Source organism: Chlorocebus sabaeus, chromosome 11 (genome assembly GCF_047675955.1).
Source record: "Chlorocebus sabaeus isolate Y175 chromosome 11, mChlSab1.0.hap1, whole genome shotgun sequence".
Taxonomy (NCBI): domain Eukaryota; kingdom Metazoa; phylum Chordata; class Mammalia; order Primates; family Cercopithecidae; genus Chlorocebus; species Chlorocebus sabaeus.
Genome location: NC_132914.1, coordinates 66964692 through 66986602, shown reverse-complemented (window position 1 = coordinate 66986602; position 21911 = coordinate 66964692). Strand labels below are relative to the sequence as shown.

The 21911-nt window shown below is 37.6% G+C and overlaps 1 protein-coding gene across 6 annotated transcripts in view; it reads right to left on the bottom strand.

The window, feature by feature from the left end:
• RAB3IP (RAB3A interacting protein) overlaps positions 1-21888 on the bottom strand; it is a 64528-nt gene extending 42640 nt beyond the window's left edge. The window contains exons 1-3 of one of the 6 annotated variants that reach the window (XM_008003996.3): positions 21623-21888; positions 3704-3979; positions 2712-2970 (exon numbers count right to left, since the gene is read on the bottom strand). In XM_008003996.3, coding sequence (XP_008002187.2) covers positions 2712-2970; positions 3704-3954 — 510 coding nt within the window. In that variant the 5' untranslated portion in view covers positions 3955-3979; positions 21623-21888. Of the gene's footprint in view, positions 1-2711; positions 2971-3703; positions 3980-4088; positions 4258-21454; positions 21552-21622 lie in introns of those variants that run through there. The other 5 variants (XM_008004001.3, XM_073020944.1, XM_073020945.1 and 2 more) reach the window with 5 other exon arrangements.
• Between the last annotated feature and the right edge of the window lie 23 nt (positions 21889-21911).

Here is a 21911-nt window from a genome sequence, read left to right as displayed (position 1 = left end):
GGATTTTAAAATGAAAGACTATAACACCAGTGAGATAAGTTTAAGCCATCTAATGTACACATAATAGGAATCCAGAGGAAAGAAGAGACAGAGGAAGAATGGAAAACTTTTTGAAGATATAAAGGTCAAAACTTCCCAAATTTTATGAAAACTAACAACCTACAGCTTCAAGCAGCTCAACAAATCCCAAGCATAAGAAAGCTGAAGAAAACTACACCAAAGCAAATCATAATCACATTGCTTATGCCAGTGAAAGAGGACTCTCATAAGCAGCCAGAGAGAAAAGACCTAACACGCAGAGGAACAAAGGTAAGGGCAATAGCAGACTTCTTGTGAGAAACAATGTACATGCTTGAAGACACTGAAGAAACATCTTTACAGTACTGAAAGAAAAAAAAAAAAGATCAATCTTAAATTCTTTACTCAGTGAAAATATCTTTCAAAACACAGACATACGAAAGCTAAAAGAATTTATCACCATCAAACATGCACAACAAAAATGTAAAAGGATGTCCCTTAAGCCAAAGGAAAAATGATACCAGTTGGAAATCTGGATCCACATGAAGAAATAAATACCAAAGGAATGAACACACAGATGCCCATGTAGCTAACATTTCTGGTGTTTATCTATGTAAAGAAATATAATGATTCTTTGTTATTATTTAAATCTCTTTAAAAGATAACACTGTTTAATGTAAAAAAACAGTGTCTTGTGGGTTTAAACAGGCAAAGAAGTAAAACATACAACAACTATTGCACAAAAACTGGGAAGGGAAAATAAAAGTATACTTTTGTAAGGTCTGTACACCAGATATAAAGTAATACATCGCCGGAAGGTAGACAAGTGATAAGTTAAATATGTCTACTATAAACCCTAAAACAATCACTGAACTAACACAACAAAGATAAAAGCCACAGGAAGATGAAATTGTTTTAAAAGTATAGAATTAACTCAAAAGAAAGGATTCAAAAAGGAAAAAGGAACAAATGAGACAAATGGAAAACAAACAGTAAGATGGTAAATTTAAACCAAACTGTATCATTATCCATTAAATGTAAATAGTCTAAACACCAATTAAAAGACAGAGATAATTACAAAGGATCAAAAGAACAAGACCTAACTATACACTATCTATAAGAAACTGGTATTAAATATGAAGACACAAACAGTTAACCAAGTAAGTAAAAAGTATAGAAAATGGCCTCTCAAGATAACAGGACTAAAGAAAATGGCTGTTGACATAGTTTTGATTCACAAGTTGTCACAATTCAGGAAGTATTTTTATATTCAAGAATCCTTTTCAAGCCTTGAGATCTAAGTAAATATTAATACTATCTTACACTCTTCATAAAAGTCACCACATATATGTGTTCACACATCAACATTTCACTTATCTCAACAGTATCTCTAAATATAGCAAATTAGAGATTTCAAAAGAAATTCTCAAGTGAGCTAAGAGATTAGCAATCTGTTCTGATCAATAACCACATGTTCTCAAAGATGGATATATATACATTCAAAATTTTACCTCTATATAATGTGTGATTTTACTAAAATAGTCTATTAAGACAACAAAGTCTGAGCCAGATGACAGAAACAAAATGCAACCACATCTCACCACATCCTTTTCCTTTGGGAAGGAACTGGGGATTAAAAAAATGAATATACTATGCTCATGAGAGACAAGTATGCTAGGGAAAGGGTGGGAATATATGTTTGTGAAATGTCACAGTAGGCTGGAAATTACACCTATAAATGTTTGCCCTACCTTCTCAATTTTCTAAATGTGAATTGGTATTTCACCTAGGTTGCCAGGTTTATATATGCAGTTTTTCATATTATTCCATTATACTTTGGATCTGAGTCTCCAGTGACATCCTACATTTCACTCCTGCTACTGATAATCTGTCTTCTTTTTGTGAGTCTTGCTAGAGGTTTGCAATTTTATTAATCTTCTTGAAGAACCAACATTTTGTCTCATTCATTTTCTCTATGTTTTCTGTTATCAATTTCATTAATTTTTGCTCTTTATTATTTCCTTCCTTCTACTTGCTCTGGTTTTACTTTGCTCTTCTTTTTACAGATTCTTAAAGCGGGAGCTTAGATTGTCCATTTGAGACTGCTCCTGTTTTCTAATGTATGCATTTCATTCTATAAAATTCCCTCTGAAATTTAACTGCAGACTCAGAAAAAGAATAAGATATGGCCACAAGTTTGGAAATAAATAGCAGAAACTTTAAAGATGACCAAATGGGAAACACAACAATTTACCAAGAAAAGAAAATTACCCAAGGTAAAATACAGAAAATATTCAAACTCAGCTTAAACTCCTCAAAACAAAATGACTTAGACTGAATGACTTCAAGTAAATAACCATTTAGTCAGCCATGTAATAAGGAGGGAAAACCCTGCATGTGGAATATGGCCCACTCAATCTGCATTACAGATAATACAAGACAGGGAGCAGGCAATGCAGTGGGGCACAGAAGAGTTAACAGAACCACATTTTTCCAGTTAGTAGTCTTAAATGAACTTCTTTACTACCCAACCAATTTCACGGATTCCTAAATGCTGCCTAACAGGAGCTGAGGCTGGGCATATGTGAAAGATAAATGTACAACTGTCATGAATTCATTTCTGTAGGTTGCCCCGCCCCATGGAGATATACTAATTTCTAATATATGGAAGAATAAAATATCTTCTTTCTTACCCTCTGAGCTTTTGCAAGTTCTTCTTTTAATCGTTCATAGCCCTTTTCTCTAACTTCCAAAACAGATGGGCTTCGTAAACGAGACAGACTATCAGTACTCAACCCAAAAATATCATCACTGCCATCGCAAGCCTCTGTTATAGTAGCACCCTGTAAAAATTCTCTCTCTGCATTATAGTTGTCCTTTCTTGTAGTTAATTTACTTAATCCAGCGGTGACTCCAGAGGTAGAACAAGGTGCTGGGTCTGTAACATGAAAGCTGTAAAGGAGAAAGACAATTTTCAGAAAATATCAGCATATGCTCCAATAGAACTGGCTTAAAACACAGCTCTAGAACTGTGCTACCCAATTTGGTAGCTTCCATATTTAAATAAACAGTATGTCCTCAGTCATAGCCACATTTCAAGTGCTCAGTAGCTACATGTGGTTAATATCTATCATTCATATTAGATACCACAAAAAATAGAACATTTTCATCAACAGAGAAAGTTCTACAGGACAGTGCTACTCAAGAGCAGGGGTTAACACATTATAGCCTGCAGGCGAAACCAAGCCTTCCACCTGTTTTTATAAGGCATCAATGAGCCAAGTACAGTTTTTACAATTTCAGATAGTTGAAAAGAAGTCTTTAAGAGTATTTTGCGAAAAATGAAAATTAAATGAAATTCAAAATTCTGCATCCATATATGAAGTTTTATTGGAACGCAGCCACTCTAATTCATTTACATACTGCCTATGGCTGCTTTCAAACTCTAAAGGCAGTATTGAATAGCTGCAACAGAGACTGTATGGCTAGCAAAGTCTAAAATACTATCTGGTCCTTCACATAAAAAGTTTGTCAACCCTGTTCTAGAACATTATCATGTATTTCTTTACATAGGCACACTTGAGTTATTCAAATTTTCTAAAAATAGTAAAACTTAAAATACAGTAACTAAGTAAACTGTCCATCAAAAAAAAAATCCAAAATAAGTGATTTACTTATTTCCTACCTGATACTAGATATTTCCGCACAATTTAAACGTCTGGGGGATGAATACACAGGTTGTGTAGGAAGTTCAGAAACATCTAATGCATTTGCCTGAATAGGTACAGAGGATAAAGCTGAAGGGTGTGGCCGGTAGATGACACTTGGTGAGGTAATCTGCTCTTGAGTTCCCGATTCATACACACCAAGAAGGTCCGGAGAAGTAGGTGAAGCAAGGTTTACTTCATGGAAGCCTTCCAAGGGATCATTAGCCATAGCAAAAGCCTCATCATAAGATAACCTATGTTAAAACAAAAATCAGATACTTAATTTTAAATAACATTTAAACTAAATTAAAATGTATAAATTATAAAATGTGTTTAACAGTCCATTGTAAATTACAAGCTTACAATAAAAGAGCCTTTTAAAAAACCACTATCACATAGTGGTATATGCCTGTAGTACCAGCTGCTCGGGAAGATGAGGTGGGAAGATTGCTTGAGCCCAAATGAGGCTGCAGTGAGCCGTGATCACAACCCTGCGCTCCAGCCTAGGTGACAGGGCAAGACCTTGTGTCCACTCAAAAAACAAAAACAAAAACAAACCACCACAATCACTTAACATTTACTAAGCGATCTCAGAGTATAACTACTATAAAAGGCAAACAATCTGATTTAGAAGAAACCTGACAGTGATAAGCAATTCTGTTAAAGTAAGAATAATCAATTAGTATGAGGAATGAATAAAAATTGGCTTAATTTTTAAAAATATTTTAAAATTATTAAATGTTTATATTAAAATAAATTCTCTCATTAGTATACTAAATATGAAAATACTAAAAACAAAATCTAACAGTATTATGCAATCTTAGATTAAATAACAATTATACTATGCTGTGAAACTCTTAAAACAATTTTTTTAACACAGAACATTGTATTTATCATGTACAACACGTTTGAAGGCACATACACATTGTGAAATGGCTAACTAGCTAATTAACAAATCATTACCTCATGCCATTATTTTGTGATGAAAACACTCAACATCTACTCTCTGCATTTTTCAAGTATTTACAATATATCATCAGGAACTACAGTCATCCCGCTGTACCACAGATCTCTTGAATATATATTTAACTTTGTGATTATACATGACCTTGGTTAGAGTAAGTAGAAAGGCAGTAAAAACACACACTCTCTCATACCTGTCACCCAAATTATGGAACTGTTAACATTTTTTAGCCATTTGAGAATATTCAGACATAATGCCCACTTAATATCTCAATGTATACATATACACTGTGTGTGTGTGTATCAGTGTATGTGTGTATCCTAAGTACAAGGACATTCTCCTATCTAACCACAAAATCATCATCAAAATCTGGAAGTTAACATTGATCAAAATTACCATCTAATCAACAGGTCCCATTCAAATTTCACTAATTGTTCCAACAATATCCTTTATATGTATAGGATCCAATGCTGGATAATGTGTTTCATTTCTATAAGCCTTAAACTTCTCCTCTGATGAGATTAGAATGGGGCTAACACTAGCCCCTCCCTTGTCCTGTTTGCCGTGAGGATTGAAGGAGACAATCCACGTAAAGTATTTTGTAGAGTACTATGTTCCTGACACACAGTATGGCCTCAATAAACATGAATTACCATAGCACAGGCACTAACAATACCACATATGCTTCAGGTTCTCCATAAGCAAAAAACAGTTCATGTAACTATTCAATTACATCACAAAGTTTACATGGAAACTAACAAGTGAACCACTCAAGTTTTTCCTCTGAAGACTTCAAAGCTAAATGGTATCTTACAAATTCTTTATTGATTTTCCACTGTCTGCTGGATAGAGACCAAACTTGTTAGCCAAAAAAATAAGGTCTTCTAGGATCTGAACCCAATCTCTCTTTCCAATTTTTTCTCCTTCCTATGACAGCACTTAGACAGCTGTGGATAATATCTTCCCGGAACTTAAAAAATGCCAAACAGGCCAGGCTTGGTGGCTCACACCTATAATCCCAGCACTTTGGGAGGTCGAGGTGGGCAGATTGAGGTCAGAAGTTCAAAACCAGCCTGGCCAACATGGCAAAACCCTGTCTCTACTAAAAATACAAAAATTAGCTGGGCATGGTGGCCCATGCCTATAATCCCAGCTACTCAGGAGGCCGAGGTGGGCAGATTGAAGTCAGAAGTTCAAAACCAGCCTGGCCAACATGGCAAAACTCTGTCTCTACTAAAAATACAAAAATTAGCTGGGCATGGTGGCCCATGCCTATAATCCCAGCTACTCAGGAGGCTGAGGCAGGAGAATCATTTGAACCCCAGGAGGCGGAGGTGGCAGTGAGCTGAGACACCGTACTTCAGCCTGGGCGACTGACTAAGATTCTATCTTGAAAAAAAAAAAAAAAAAAAAAAAAGCCAAACAAAATAACATAGCACATCATTTCTTCCAAAAGATAGAGAAGTATTTGTTTGTTAAACAAGCTGAAAAATTTGACTCTCAAATCCTTAATAAAAAGTGTTAAAAATAATACAAGTAGAGAATAAAAACAAAAAAGATTTCAGTAAAGTTGAAAGAGATCTAACTCAGTGTCATTTCAAAATTACAAATTAGAGGGGCGGGGGGAGGGATAGCATTAGGAGATATACCTAATGTAAATGATAAGTTAATACGTGCAGCACACCAACATGGCACATGTATACATATGTAACAAACCTGCACGTTGTGCACATGTATCCTAGAACTTAAAGTATAATTAAAAAAGCCAACATTAAAAAAAAAAAAAATTAGTATCTGTCACAGACTTTCCAGCATATAGACAACCCAAAGTGCAACAATTAAATCTACAAATGACAAATTTCAAATCCAATAAGCTATTTATTAATAGCAAGTGGTTTATTCTTCAAAATGAAACTAGTCCTTGTTTTTTTCACATAAAATATTCACTATGCCAAATGAAAGATGAGATTAATAAGGAATGTAAGGTGTTTAATACTCCATTAAAATTTAGTTTTTTCACCCCAAAGAATTTTCATTTTTTATTCATAATCCATACACCTACATATACCAAGAAAACAGCTATATTCAAAGTACATAATTCATTTTCACTTGAATATAGTTCAGGCAAGTACACTAACCAATTCATTACCATAAAAAAACCTTTATATTAGGTTTGCATTCAACTTTGACATTTTAATCAGTAACTATTTATGATTCTTTCTTCTATCCCATGTACTATGAATTCACCTCTCTATATCAAGGTTCGCTGAATCATAAAATGTAAAAGCATTTGCATTTCTGGAAATACAAAACAGTACAAATTCTATGAAGGAAAATTTAGCAATAACTACAAAATGGTATTAAACCTGTGACCAAGCATGCCACTCCTGGGGCTTTATCCTAAAGATAAACTGGCAACATGAAAAGCAGCACTCTTTGTAATAACAAAACACTGATTTAATGAACCAGGGTACATCCTCATAATGAAGCACTGCACAGATGTAAAATACGTATCCATATATCGCTATGAAGTGACCTTGAAGATATACCAGTAAGTTAAAAAACAAGATAAAAAACAGTAAACTACCTTTTATCTAAAAAAGGAGAATAAAAATATAAATATATATACATATATACATATATATATATATAACTTTTTATAATGGAAAGGCTGGGTTCAGTGGCTCACACCTGTAATCCCAAAAACTTGACACACAGAGGCAGGAGGCCAGCTTGTGGCCAAGACTTAAAGACCAGCCTGGCCAACATAGTGAGACCTTGTCTTTATGAAAAGTTGTAAAATTAGCTGGGTGTGATGGTGCGGGCCTATAGTCCTAACCACTTGGAAGGTTAAGATGGGAGGATGGCTTGAGCTGAGGAATTTGAGGTTACAGTGAGCTTTGATCATACCACTGCACTCCAGCCTGGGTGAAAGAGCAAGACCCTGTCTCAAAAAAAAAAAAAAAAGGAACCAAAGAAAAAAATGGGTATCTACAGAAGGAGAGAAGACACAGTGAAAAATATGAAAGCTGGACTTTTTTCTGAAAGTACCTTGCTTTACAGATTCGATTTTGAGCTTGCAACCATGTAAACAATAAAAATTAAAGTTTAAAAAAGAATCCCTAAACATAAAGCAAATAAACTTGTGTATTGAGATGGTAGCTTAACCACACAGAAATGAACTACTTCAAGTGATTTTAAAACACAACAATATAAGTATCTCTCCCTAATGGAATGTATTCTAAAAGCAAAAGGAAGTGAAAAAAGTCATAAACTATTTTCAATGTTAATAATAGTAGCAATATTGATACTGTTATTCTGAAACTTTGTATAAGATGAAGCAAATAAGTTATGCTACTGTCATTTGGAACTAAGATTTTCAGCATATTAGAAAAAATACAACTATAAAATCAAAGAATTTAAATCCTAGAGGCCTAAATTTGACTCAAAAACACCAGAAAAAAAATTCTAACTTTATCCAATGAAAAGACATAGCAACACTGACCAATTCAGGAGCAGTTAAGCACCCATGTGCTCAGAGTAATACCACGTCCTCCAAAAAAGAACACAGGCTCCCTGGGAAAATGGCTGATTCCAGCCTGGGACAGAAACGGACGAAAGGACCCTGGAACATCTTGTTATACCAGAAAGCAAGTACACTATCAAAAACTACTGGACTGATATCAAAAGGACTCCCACTAACCAAAAACGGGACAATCTGAACATCAAAAAGGATAATATCTGCAAAGAACTGACAGGCAAATATTTTTAAATCCATGAGGTCATAATGACACTAAAAATAAAGCAAAGTACCTCACTGGCCTTCTTTGATCAATGCTATGGAACCAATTCATTATTTTCAAAACTGGTAAATAAAATGAAATGAAGCATTTTATCTGGCTTTCCTCTACATCAAGGAACTGAACAGCTCATGAAAAAAAGTTCTTTTTAGCTGAATTCCATTTAATAAATATAACTTTGGAATCCTAATGAAATAATGGATTTAGGGCAGTAATTATTTAAATAGCTATTAAAACCGTAAGGTAAAAGGTTGTTTGAGGAACTTTATAGTTAATCAATTAGAACGACAGTACCTGAACTCACTGATCACATCTTGTCACAAAAAGGGAGACAATCAAACATTATGTATATTATGTGGCAAATAAGAAATGATCATCACTGCCATTAATGAAGCATTCTGGCCCCCTAAGAAAAAAAAAGAACCCAAACCAAACAAGCCTCTTGATGGTCATCAGTTTATAGTAAATACAGAGGAGAAAGGAACATGTTAAGTAACACCACAGGGACAAAAACAGCAAAATCTAGACTTTGGGAAACTCTCATCATAAACAAACCAGTTGGTTTTTCCAATAAACTGTAAAAAAAAAAAAAAAAAAAAAAAAAGTAGAGGAAATTTATAGACTTAAGAGAAATAACTAAACACAATCTGTGGGCCTTGTTTGGATTCTTCTTTGAATAAACCAACTGTAAAAACAAATTAAGTTATCAGGAATTATAGTTAATTTTAGGGATAATAATGGCATAATGGTTATAATTTTAAAATCCTTATCTTTTAAAGATACACACTGAAGTATTTATAGATGAAATAAGGTTACTTGGATTTGCTTCAAAATAATCCAGGGAGAGAGGAAGGGTACGGGGAGCTGGGGAGCCAAGGAGGCAAGTCATTCAACTACTAGCCCCAGTCTCACAGGAAGTTAAGGTGGCTCCTCCTATAACAGCTAGTATTTTTTGGGCACTTACTAAATATTAAGTACAGTGCATCTATACTTGAGGAAACTGCAGCTTAGAGTAGTCAGAATTAAAGCCTACCATTATTAGATTCTACCATCCAAGCTCTTAACCACCACGACACACCTACTACTACAAGCAGAATTGCCTTGCCACTCCATTGTTCCACTGTTCTAGTGAAAATGTTTCTCTTAGTTTTGAATTAAAATCCATCACGCCTGCAACATTAACCCTATTTTTCCCACATATAAACACAGTATTTCAGCCATTCTTTCAGCAAGTATTTACTAATGACCTACTCTGTATCAGGCTCTGGGGAAAGATGAAAAATCTACTCTCCCTTCAAACAGCCTAACAGACTAGGAAACTGACAAGTAGAGGCAATGATACGTGATAAATGCTACAAAAGATGCAAACAAACTCAGAGACTACACAGGAAGGACAAATAAATCAGAGGCAAAGGATTCTCGAAAAAATAAAGCCAAAGGAAAGATCCAAACAAGGAGTAGGAAATGAGAAAGACAAAACCTTTGTAAGGGATTTCCAGATATATCTACCGTGTGAAAGCAAAGCATTTATACGAAACACAGATACTCCATTAGCTGGGGCACAAGCTATGAATATAAAGTACAAGTCTCCAAGAGAGGCAGGTTTGAATCCCGCTTCTGTCAAATTACTGAGACAATCTGAGCCTAGGTTCTCCCATCTGGAAATCTGTGCCTTGGTTTTGCTACCTAACAGAATGAAAATTAAAAGGGATAATACTATATAACAGCGGTCCTCAACCTTTTTGGCCCCAGGGACCAGTTTCATGGAAGACAATTTTTCCACAGACAGGGCAGAGGGTGGGAGGGGATGGTTTCGGGATGAAATTGTTCCACCTCAGATCATCAGGCATTAGATTCTCTTAAGAATCACACAACCTAGATCCCTCGCATGTGCAGTTCACAATACGGTTCGCACTCCTATGAGAATCTAATGCAGCTGCTGAACTGACAGGAGGTGGAGCTCAGATGGGAATACTCACTTATCCGCCACTTACCTTCTGCCACTTACCTCCTGCTATGTGGCCCAATTCTTAACAGGCCACAGACCACTTTTGGTCCACAGCCCAGGGATTGGGGACCCCTGCTATATAGCACTTAGGACAACGCCTCTGAGCAGTGCTTCTAACCTACAATGTTTTCCTTCTGGGGGATATATTTAAACACTGTCTAAATTCAAGTCACTTCTGAAAAGAAGATTATTTTGAGGTTAAATGTAATCCCTTTTTCAAGCACGTGAAATTTCCATAAAATATAATTTAGCTGGTAATGAGTTTCCAATCTCACTGGTCTGAAAATCTTTTGCCCTTTAAATATACAGAAGCTTTAAGATTTATTTCACATGCAAAGTCTTTATAAGAGCAAAAAAAACTACTACTTTTAAGCAGTAGTATCTTTTGCATTAAGCAATGAGTGATTCAAAAAGAACTAATTTCAATTGAAGATGATCCCAATTAATAAATTAAACTTGTCAAGGATCATGACCAATATGTAAAAAAGATGATCACACTAAATTCTTATGGGTGAATTACCAACACAACTTGGCTGGCCTTATTACTGAGCTCCAGGTAAAAAAGCCAACTGCAGACCACAAGAAAAAGTTGATCAAAACAATTTGTTTCTGATCCCCAATATGCATTTCCTGTTAATTTTTATTTCTCGAAGTCAGTACTATCACAGCAAAAACAACAGCCAATCTTTACTGAAGGTAAACTATGTGTCAGATAGTGGTGCTAAGAATTTCATACATATTGCCTCATTTAACAAACGCCTAGAAAGATCCTAATAACTTCTTATGAAATTTATTTATTCTAATTAAAGTTAATTCTTTAAATGTTTCTTGAAACAAAAGGCATCCCTAGGACAACTCAAGAAATCAGGATTAATGGGAAAATATTTTCAGTGAAATGTCTGAAAAACATGAATAAAATGAATATACGTATTTTAAATGAAATCTAGCAACTTGATTTATATCAGTAGTCCAAAAGAAAAAACAAAATTCATTTTTCCGCAAAATGCACATTCCCCTAATTTGGACTTACCTTGACAAATGGGAAACATGGGATTTTAATTTTAGAAAAATAAAAACTAAAGCTGTGATTTTTATCTTTTTTCATATCAATTTAAAGCATGTGAAAATTAAATAATTTGAATTCTATATTTACTAAAATTCCTCAAAGCACTACACTCAGAAAGTAAATCATTTCCAACAAATGAGGTAATATGGTAACACAGCAGAGTAGAAGCATCAGTACTTGAAGAAGAAAGCTAAGGCTCCTGATCAAGCTCTGAGGTCTATCTATGAACCTGGGCAGGTAACTTATCTGAGCCCAAATATCTTCATCTATTTCATTGTAGAACTGGATCAAATAATCCTGGTAGATAAAGGAGTATACTCTTCTACTAGAAGAAAGGCCAATAGGGTAACTTAGCCAGTATTCACTACCTCACCAAATAGCTTGTACTCTGGAATCAGGCTCAAATCTTGGCTTCACCAGTTACTAACGAAGTGACCTAGAGATCTAAGTCTCAATTTCTCATCTGAAAATGGAGATGACATGTCGGACACAGTAGCTCATGCCCTAATTTCAGTACTTTGGAAGGCCAAGACAGGAGGGCTGCTTGAGCCCAAAGAGTTTAAACAACAACCCAAAGCAACATAGCGAGACCCCGTCTCTATAAAAAATTTAAAAATTAGGAGTGGGTGGTGGCATACACCTGTGGTCCCAGCTACTTGGGAGGCTGATGTGGGAGGATAGCCTGAGCCAGGGAGGTTGAGGCTGTAGTGACCTGTGATCATGCCACTGCACTCCAGCCTGGGCAACAAAGAAAGACCCTCTCTCTCTCTGTCTCTCTCTCTCACACACACACACACACACACACACACAAGGGTAAGGGGAGATAACTGTACTATCTCCTAAGGTAGTCATAAGAATTAAAGGGCCGGGCGCGGTGGCTCACGCCTGTAATCCCAGCACTTTGGGAGGCCGAGGCGGGCGGATCACAAGGTTAGGAGATCGAGACCATGGTGAAACCCCGTCTCTACTAAAAATAGAAAAAATTAGCCGGGCGCAGTGGCGGGCGCCTGTAGTCCCAGCTCCTCGGGAGGCTGAGGCAGGAGAATGGCGTGAACCCGGGAGGCGGAGCTTGCAGTGAGCCGAGATTGCGCCACTGCACTCCAGCCTGGGCGACAGAGCGAGACTCCGTCTCAAAAAAAAAAAAAAAAAAAAAAAAAAAGAATTAAAGGACTTAGCACCATATCTGGCACTTACCAATTAAGATTGGCTATTACTATTATAATGATCTCTAGGGCATTTCCTAATACTTGCCAAATATTTTGATCATACTGTATCAGCACAAGCACTATTACTAACAACAAAAAGCAATGTGTTGAGTTTGGGTTTAAATATGATATTAACAATTAAAAGCTTATTGTTTTGAATGATTTTCCTCAAAAAAAGTAAACATCTATATATTATACTGTAGTACAATTTTGTTTTACTATTATCACAATAATAGAAATTAAATATTCCAAGGCATGTCAAAAGAAAAGGTATAAAGATTATGTAAGCACTATTTTCCTCTTTCAATTTATTCACAGACAGTTGTGGAAGGAGGGCAGGCAGGAAAGTATAGACGCTTTTTAAATTCCCAAATGACTTCTTAATTTAACATGAATTATGAAAGAAACAGTTTCTGAGATTAAAAATGAGACTGCTACTTCAATAGCATATAATTGAACTGTGATAAATTCCATCAATTAGTTACAAATTCCATCACTTCTTTAAAAACCTTCAACATTTACTATATATATATTAAATATATTTATTTTATACATATATGTGATAAATTATATTTATTCTTGTTGGAATGGAAGGATGATCGCCAGCTTCAACTCCTCCGGGCAAATCCTGGTACTAAGTTCCAAGAATACAGGTACAAATGGACCAAAGATACAGCACACAGTCTCTACGAGCCACTGCGAGATTATTCTCAGAGTTGTGGGGAGGGAAGGGGGAAGAAGAGGAATGTTTCAGGGAGAAGTAAAATATAAGTCAGATTTTAAATGCTGAATACAAGTCCAGTAGACGCGCAAGGGGAATAGGATAGGATAGTCAGGGAATAAGGGTCTGGCACTAATAAAACTAACAAAGGAGAGAGTAACAGAAAAGCAGGCTGGAGAGGCGGACTGTGAGAGACCATTAAAAGCCTTCTTTAAAAGAGAAAATGCTGCTTAAAGTTTATCCTGAAGAGATGCTGAGATCTACATTTTAGAAAGTATAGATGCATTGTAATGGAGTCATTTAAAAATGACTCCCAAGGCAATGAGAACTTTACTAGAGAGACTAGAGGCCGTTTAAAGGATTACTGTCTGATCTAATGCCAAGGTCATGGACTGGAAATGAGGGGATGGAGGCATATACACATATGGAAAACATTCAGAACAGCTTCATTTGTATTTATTCACAAACACACAGTTATTCCAGTTAATCTTCAGAGCATTCATTTGAAATGGTTCTTATCCCTATTTTACAGATATAAAAAACCGAAGCTCAGAGAGATTAATGTTGTCAAATAGCCAAAAAGTAACAGAGCTAGTATTCAAACTCTGGTGTGTCTGACTCTAACCCCTAACTCCACCTAACTCCACTACATCTGAGACACACTTAGAAGGTGAAATGGATAGGGAGTAGGGAGATGGGAATACAGGTTAAATCACAGCAAAGAATCTCTAAGAAGTGAACAATCCTGGGTTCAGCAAACCACCATGGCACGTGTATACTTACGTAACAAACCTGCATGTTCTGCACATGTATCCCAGAACTTAAAGTATAAAAAAAGTAAACAATCCAAACAGAATAATTATGTTTAATCTCTGAACCCTTCTCTTACTTACACAAAGACAAAACTGAAGTTTCTCTAAAGCACTGCTATTGAAATGAGCATCTGCTATTGCTTTGTGTTCTATTATTTTCTTGAAGTTGACAACCGAGTGATTCTTCCAATTGAAGCCCCCATTCACATAATAATTATTTCCCAGGACGTCTTACACTCATGAACTGTCCCCACACTAGGATTAAAAACAGACGCAGTCCCCAGACACTTAAACCAAACTACCTTTACTGCTATACGACCAGGCGTATACTACGGAAGATGCTCACAAATCTGCGCTGCCAACCACAGCTTTATACCTATCTTCGTAGAACTAATTCCACTAAAAATTTTTGAAATAGGACCCGTATTTACCCTATAAACTTACCACACCCTACTCCATACTCTTAATACACCTTCACCCCATAAATCTCTACAAAATCTCTCTACAGACCCACTGTACAGCTGCCCCAGCATTAACCTTTTAAGTTAAAGACCGACAGAAACAACACCTCTCTACAGTGAAATGCCAACTAGATACATCTACGTGACCCAGCATCATCATATCCATACTCCTCACACCATTCCTCACCATCCAACTAAAACTATTAAGCACAAATTATTATTTACCCCTCTCGAAAAAAAAATTGACAAACAAAACTACAACCACCCTTGAGAATCAAAATGAACGAAAATCTATTTACCCGATTCATCGCCCCAACAATTCTAAGCCTGCCTGCTGTAGTACCCATCATTCTATTTCCCTCCTTACTAATTCCAACTTCCAAGCACCTTATCAACAACTGACTAATTATCATCCAACAAAAATTAATTCAACTTATCCTAAAACAAATAATAACAATTCACAATACCAAAGGACAAACCCGATGCCTCATACTAATATCCCTAATTACCTTTATTACCATAACCAACCTCCTCGGACTTCTACCTCACTCATTTACACCAACCACCCTATATTATTTTTGTTATCATTTCCTCCTCTGTTTTGCTACTATGCCAGAATTTAAAATATTTATTTGGCTCCTTACAGGACTTGGTAAAAAACAGCATATAAATCAAAATAAACAGAAACTTGAATTTACTATAGTACCCATATCCCTGTGTATTTTCTTTAAAAGTATAGATATTTTATATCAAGGAATTAGTGTTAATTTTTTAAGTTTGTAATAACAAAAGCAGGAAATGTAGATTAAAATGAAAAAATAAACAAAAAACAAAGTTTGCAGAGTACTGTAGTTAACTGCTCTTTTCTTTGGGAAATACATACTGAAATATCTACAGGGGAAATTACACAGGACTTGCAATTTGTTTCAAAATAATACAGAAGTGGGAGAAGCGGATGGATGAGGACTGATCATTGTTGACAGTTACTGGGCTACATGATGGAAACTTTCAGGTTTATTACACTATTGTGTCTACTTATCTTATTTGAAACTCTCCGTAATTATAATGCTCTCAAAATAAAAAGGGAAGTTCAAAATTTATTCAAATATTATATAATAAAGGAGGAAAAAACAAAACAAGTATATATAAAGACATTTTCTCATTAGCTTTCATAATAATGTTAAAGTTGGCTTCCCAAACTAGCATTTTAGTTATGACGAAAAAAATCGCATTTATCTTTTAAGAAGTGTTCTCTGTCTATAAATGCGAATGTAATTAATAGCCCAAGGCAAAATTAGTCAAATGATCAATCAGGCTACACAGTTTTCCCATTTTTATTAAAATAGATCACAAATGAATTCCCACTAATTCCACAATACTTTTGTTTTTGTTTTTGTTTTTGAGATGCAGTCGCGCTCTGTCGCCCAGGCTGGAGTGCAGTGGCACAATCTCGGCTCACTGCAACGTATGTCTCCTGAGTAGCTGGGATTACAGGCACCCATCACCACACCCAGCTAATTTTTTGTATTTTTAGTAGAGATGGGGTTTTGCCATGTTGACCAGGTTTGTCTCAAACTCCTGACCTCAAGTAACTGTCAGGAGTAACTGTTAATCGTTTAAATTAACAGAACACTCCATGTTCTCACTCATAAGTGGGAGTTGAACAATGAGAACACATGGACACAGGGAGAGGAATATCACACCTGTTGGGCCTGTTGGGGAGTTGGGGGCCAGGGGAGGGATAGCATTAGGAGAAATATCTAATGTAGATGATGGGTTGATGGGTGCAGCAAACCACCATGGCACATATATACCTATGTAACAAACCTACACCTTCTGCACATGTATCCCAGAACTTAAAAGTATATTTTTAAAAAAAAAATCACTTTCCAAATTTCTTTTTCTCAATAATGGAAGCCTCATTTTATATATCCTCTTAAGAATATATGTCAACTAAACATTCAATAGGCGCTGAAGTATGCACTGACTGAATAAATAAACAAGAGTCTTTAGAGAATGAATGAATAGCAAAGCAGTAAAGAGTGGAGACAGTTATTCAGGCTACATTTTTGCTGAAAAAGATAGAAATGAAACAGGAAGTACCTTGTGAGAGTATCAAAACTGGAGAAATTGAAGTTTGAGAAAACCTGAGCATTTTAACAGACTAATTTCAGAACCTTCCTTCTAGTTCAGATTCTGTTACTGACAAGCTGTGTGAACTGACACAAGTCATTTAATCTCTCTAAGCTTCAGTTTTGACATCTATAATGGTAGTGGTATTATCTCCCCTGCCTACATCTGAGAAAATCAAATGGCATATCAATGTAAAAATGTTGTACACGTTGTAAAGCACAATACAAATGTACAATTTTATAAAGATCTAAGAAAGAAAAAAAAAGTAATGGGGGGAAATAGCAAAAGCATACTGAAGGAGATGGGTCTCACAAATCAGAAGGGATCTTTATTTATCTTAGACAAAAGGGAAAGAAGGGGAACACTAGTCTTTCTGAGGCATGTGGTTCAAATATGATTCTTTTCCCCACAGGGAACTGATACAAATTTGCTTATTGTTTTCTCAAACTTATCTTGGTTTTTCTTTTATACTTTATCCTTATCTGACAACCAGGTGCCCCCAAACAAATATTCAATACTATTACTTTTATCTGGGCGTATCAAATTACAATTCACTTATTTAAGTGGTTCTAAGCTATCATCTGTATGCTCCTTTATGCTTATAGGGCATTCTCACATTCTTGAATAGAGTTTCTTTATACTAAAAACTGTCAATTCATATACTTATATCCGTACCCCTGAGGAGAATTTCATCAACTTGCCATTATGCTTATATTTACAATCCTGTTGTTAACTACAAGTATCAAATCTTCCATGAACTTGAACTATTTGAATAATTTTCATTCTTTTTCCTCTAAGTAATATCACTTTATGGCTATAGTTATCTAATTTCATGTTGCCTATATTCTAAGATAAATCAGATTACTTTTTCCACTTCTTTCTAACCAAGACTAAGTAAGATGTAAGCTCATAAAACCACCTCATTTAGTTGTAAGTTGAAAAAGAAAGCAGAAGGGAAAACAGAGATAGCAAGTTAATGCTCCCAGTTGTGTAAGTATCTTCCTCTTCCTTCCTTTGTCCCTTCATTTCTCATTCAATGTTCATTTCAATTTCTGCTGCTAGATCAGCTTCAATACACCCTAACATTCTTCAACTGATCATCCATCACCAAACACAGCACAGTACCTACCAGGCCCAATGTTAAAGCTATAAAATGAGGTAAGTCCTACTCTCGAAGAACTTGTAGACTAGAGGAAGAGACCACCTTGTCAACAAACATGTTTCTAGGTCCCTAGAAACAGTTACAAATACAACACAAATATCAAAGCTCATAAATACCAAAAAAGAGATACTCAGTATTACAAAAGCATAAAATTTTTTAAGAGTACTACCTGGTACAATTAAGGATAGCAGTACAAAAAAAGGACAAACTAGCTAGAAAGCAGTTTGCAAAAGCTCAGATATTTTGTTTTTAGGATATTAAATACATAGTAACCAATGTACTATGCTTTGTTGAATTGCATCTTAATCAGAATTATATTGGACAAAAGTTTAGTTTGAAAAAGTGTACTCCCTCGGAATATCTTCAAAGCTTTCCCTCATTACCTCAATGCACAAATATCTCTTCCCACTACCCATCTGTCCTTCCTCTCCACTACTCAACTATCCTAGCACTTTGTCTTAGTTGACATTCATTAAAATATGTAACGTGTGTTCTACATTTTGAAGAACTTAGAAAAGATATGGGAATGATGATAAGGCCTTACCTCCCATATTCCTTAAGAATTGTTTCCTTTAACCCCTACTGTGACTTGCAGAGTAGATGCTCAATTGAGTATATGATTTTAAAAAATCTCTGGTGACACATGAGAATTACATATTACATTAATATTACATATCTCATAAAAGCTAAATTACAAAGTTATTCAGCATTATAAGCTACACACAAAGAAGTGATAATGCAGTGATTATGAGCAAACAATTCTTCAGCATTACCACTTATACATGAAGAAATGACAGAGTGTAGTGGTTAACAGCACAGACATGGAAGACAAACGGACATCTAATCCAGACCTGTCACTTTAACTATATGACTTTGAGCAAACTACGTAAGGTCTCAGCGTCTCAATTTTCTCAACTACAAAATAGGGATAAAGCATTATCTCCTAGCTCACTGTGAAAGTGAGTTAGTATAAAGCTTATACCAGGACTTGGCTTGATAAGCACTAGACTTAAAAGTCACTGTAGTAGCAAGGCTGGTATCACCGTCATTAGAAAACGTGGGTATTTTTTAAACCAGAAATACAAATGGTAACACTTGTCATCTGTGTGCCTCCTTATAGTTACAAAGTTCTTTAATAGAAAGTGCAGACCAGGAATGTAAGGAATAAGAGCACTAAGTTCCATTTTGGGCAGTTGGATACAGTTTTTAATACTGGCTCTGTCACTGGCCAGCTGTACGACCACCTACAGCTAAGTAACCACAGACAAATTATCGCAACTTTCTAAGCCTCCATTTCCTGATTTGTAAAATTTGACAAGTCACCTATATCCCAGGAATGTCCAGAGGACTGAGGAGTCAAGGTATGGAAAACAAGCACACACAGTGCCTTGCACACAAGCAAGCTCACATTGATTCCTTCTCCCCTTCCCCACATCTCTAATGGAGTATCTTATTAAATCCTCATCTCACCACTATGAAGTTCATATTAGGTTGAAACATAAAAAGCAGCAGAATACTAGCAATTTCAACCTAATAGTATTTCCACTGACAAATGGAGAAAATAAGCTCAAATAGGTTAAATGTTTTACTCAAGGTTTTATGCACAGTAAGTGATGGAACTGAACATTAAATAATTTTTCATTCAGCCAGCTCACTAATTTGCTCACTGACTCCTGCTGAGGGGGAAAAAGTATACTAACTACTGTAATGCATATAAAACTACTGTAATCTACAAGGTATTTTTTCCTGCCATGTTTAAAAAATGAGGGGGTGAAACAGATTTCTAAGAACATTTCCATATTAAAAATTATTTGTAGAGGATGTGTGTGTTGGGGGAGGATGAGGGTTTATACAAAATCAAAGGTAAAGAATATTAAAGGAAGCATATGGATAATTACACTAATTCAAAAAGTACAATAGGATCTATTCAGAAAACCCACAAAGCAGCTAAACATTAAATGGCCATCCTGGTGAAAGGTTACAAGTATTCAATACCACAGATGAGTTGTCTGCCAAACACAGAAGGAAGAGTTACATTAAACACTTTGGTTCACAAAGGTATACATTAATGTATAACATTACTGTAATGGAAAAAAATTAAAGGCTTTTCCTTCAATAGTTAAAAAATGGACTACTTAACTGTATAACTGTTTATTTCTATAAATTCCACAAGGGCTTTAGGATTAGATCACATAAGCCATATCTGGAATACAATGTCCACACACGAAAAGTCCTATCAAAATGCACAGTACTAGTAAATAAATAACAAATGGTAACAGCACAAGGCCCCATAAAACTGGTGAAATATTTAACAGTATCAAATATTTACTACGATTGGTCTACAACCCTATTCTGCCTCTTTTCTCCTTGATTTGTCATTCACCACTGGGGGAAAAAAAAAACCTTCATGAACAACAAAATGAGAAAAAGGATAATGAACAAGAACTGGGTCTTTCAATTGATTTACAATGGAACAGTTTTGTTGTAATCCTCTTACCGGCCCCTCCTCCAATTATGCAATCATGCCACTGCAAGAGATTACAAGGCTTTTAACCCGACACTGAAAGGAAGGAGTTGGGGTGAAACAGGAGAGTGTATAACAGGTAGCCTCCGAACACGCAACATTTCCATGAAACTAAATTGCCTCTCAGTAATCAGTACTAACTCAGCGCTCTTGTCTTTCAAGACCTTACCCTTTAGCCATTGCAGATATATCTTTTTTTAATCCCATAACAACCGGCAACTCTTTACATGCTGCGGCTTCCACCCAGCATCATCACTTCTAGAGCCAGAAAGCTCGCGCTTCCCCCGGGCGGTCGGGGCGAGTTGTCAACGCTGGGAGGGCAGAGCCGTGCAATCCCACCCGTGCAGCTCGTCTCAACTCCCCCGAACACAAGTCTGGCTGCAAGGAGCTGCCTCCTCGGACGCGACTCCGGGCGCCTGCCCGGAATTTCCCATCAGGTTTCACCGAAACCTCCCGAGGGTGACCTCTACGCCTCGGCACGGTGCCTCACGCGTCGTTTCCTAAGACTGGGGCACGAAACCACCCCAGGTCCACACCTACTGCCCCGTCCACAGCCCTGCCGCGCGGCGCCCGGTGTTGTGAGCGGCTTCCGACTTGTTCGGGAACTCCGTCTTCATCCCCCTCGCGACCCCGGCCCTCAGCTCCCGACCGCGCCCCCCCGCCGCCAGGTAACCCGCCGGGCTCCGGCTCCCTGCCCCGGGCGCGCGGGACCGCGCAGTTAATGTGTAACGCGCCCGTGCCCGGGGAAGGAGCCGCCGCCCGGCGCCCACCAGCAGCCCACGGGGCGGCCGGCTGACCCGGGGCAACGAGGTCCCCCCACACGCCGCCCCCAAGAGCCCGGAGCCCAATTGCCCAGGCGGAGAGCGCGCTCACCGGGCCGGGGCATCCCGCCGAACCCCCGCGCGCTGCGCCCTCCACGGCGCCGGCACCTGCACCTGCCGCGGCCGCCCCTCCTGGCCCACTCGCCGGAGGCGGGCGCGCGGGCGCCGAGGGGGGCGGTGCTCCACGCTCCGGGCCTCTCCCTCCCGCGGCCGCACTCACCTGACGAACCCACCGCGGCCGCTGCCGGCGCTCACGGGCGCTCACAGAGCCGCAGAGAGCGCGCCCCGAAGCAGCGAGAGGCGGAGGAGGACGGCGAGCCCTTCCCGCTACACTCCACGGTGGCGGGCTCACTACGCCGGCAGCCGCGGCGCGAACGCGGGACTGCGCCTGCGCCGGAAGCGGGGCCGGGGCCGGGGGCCGGGAGCCGGGAGCCGGGAGCGGCCGGTCCTCACGGAGGGAGGGCGGGGCGGGGGGGTGTGGCCGGCAGGGGCGGGGCGGACCCGGCGTG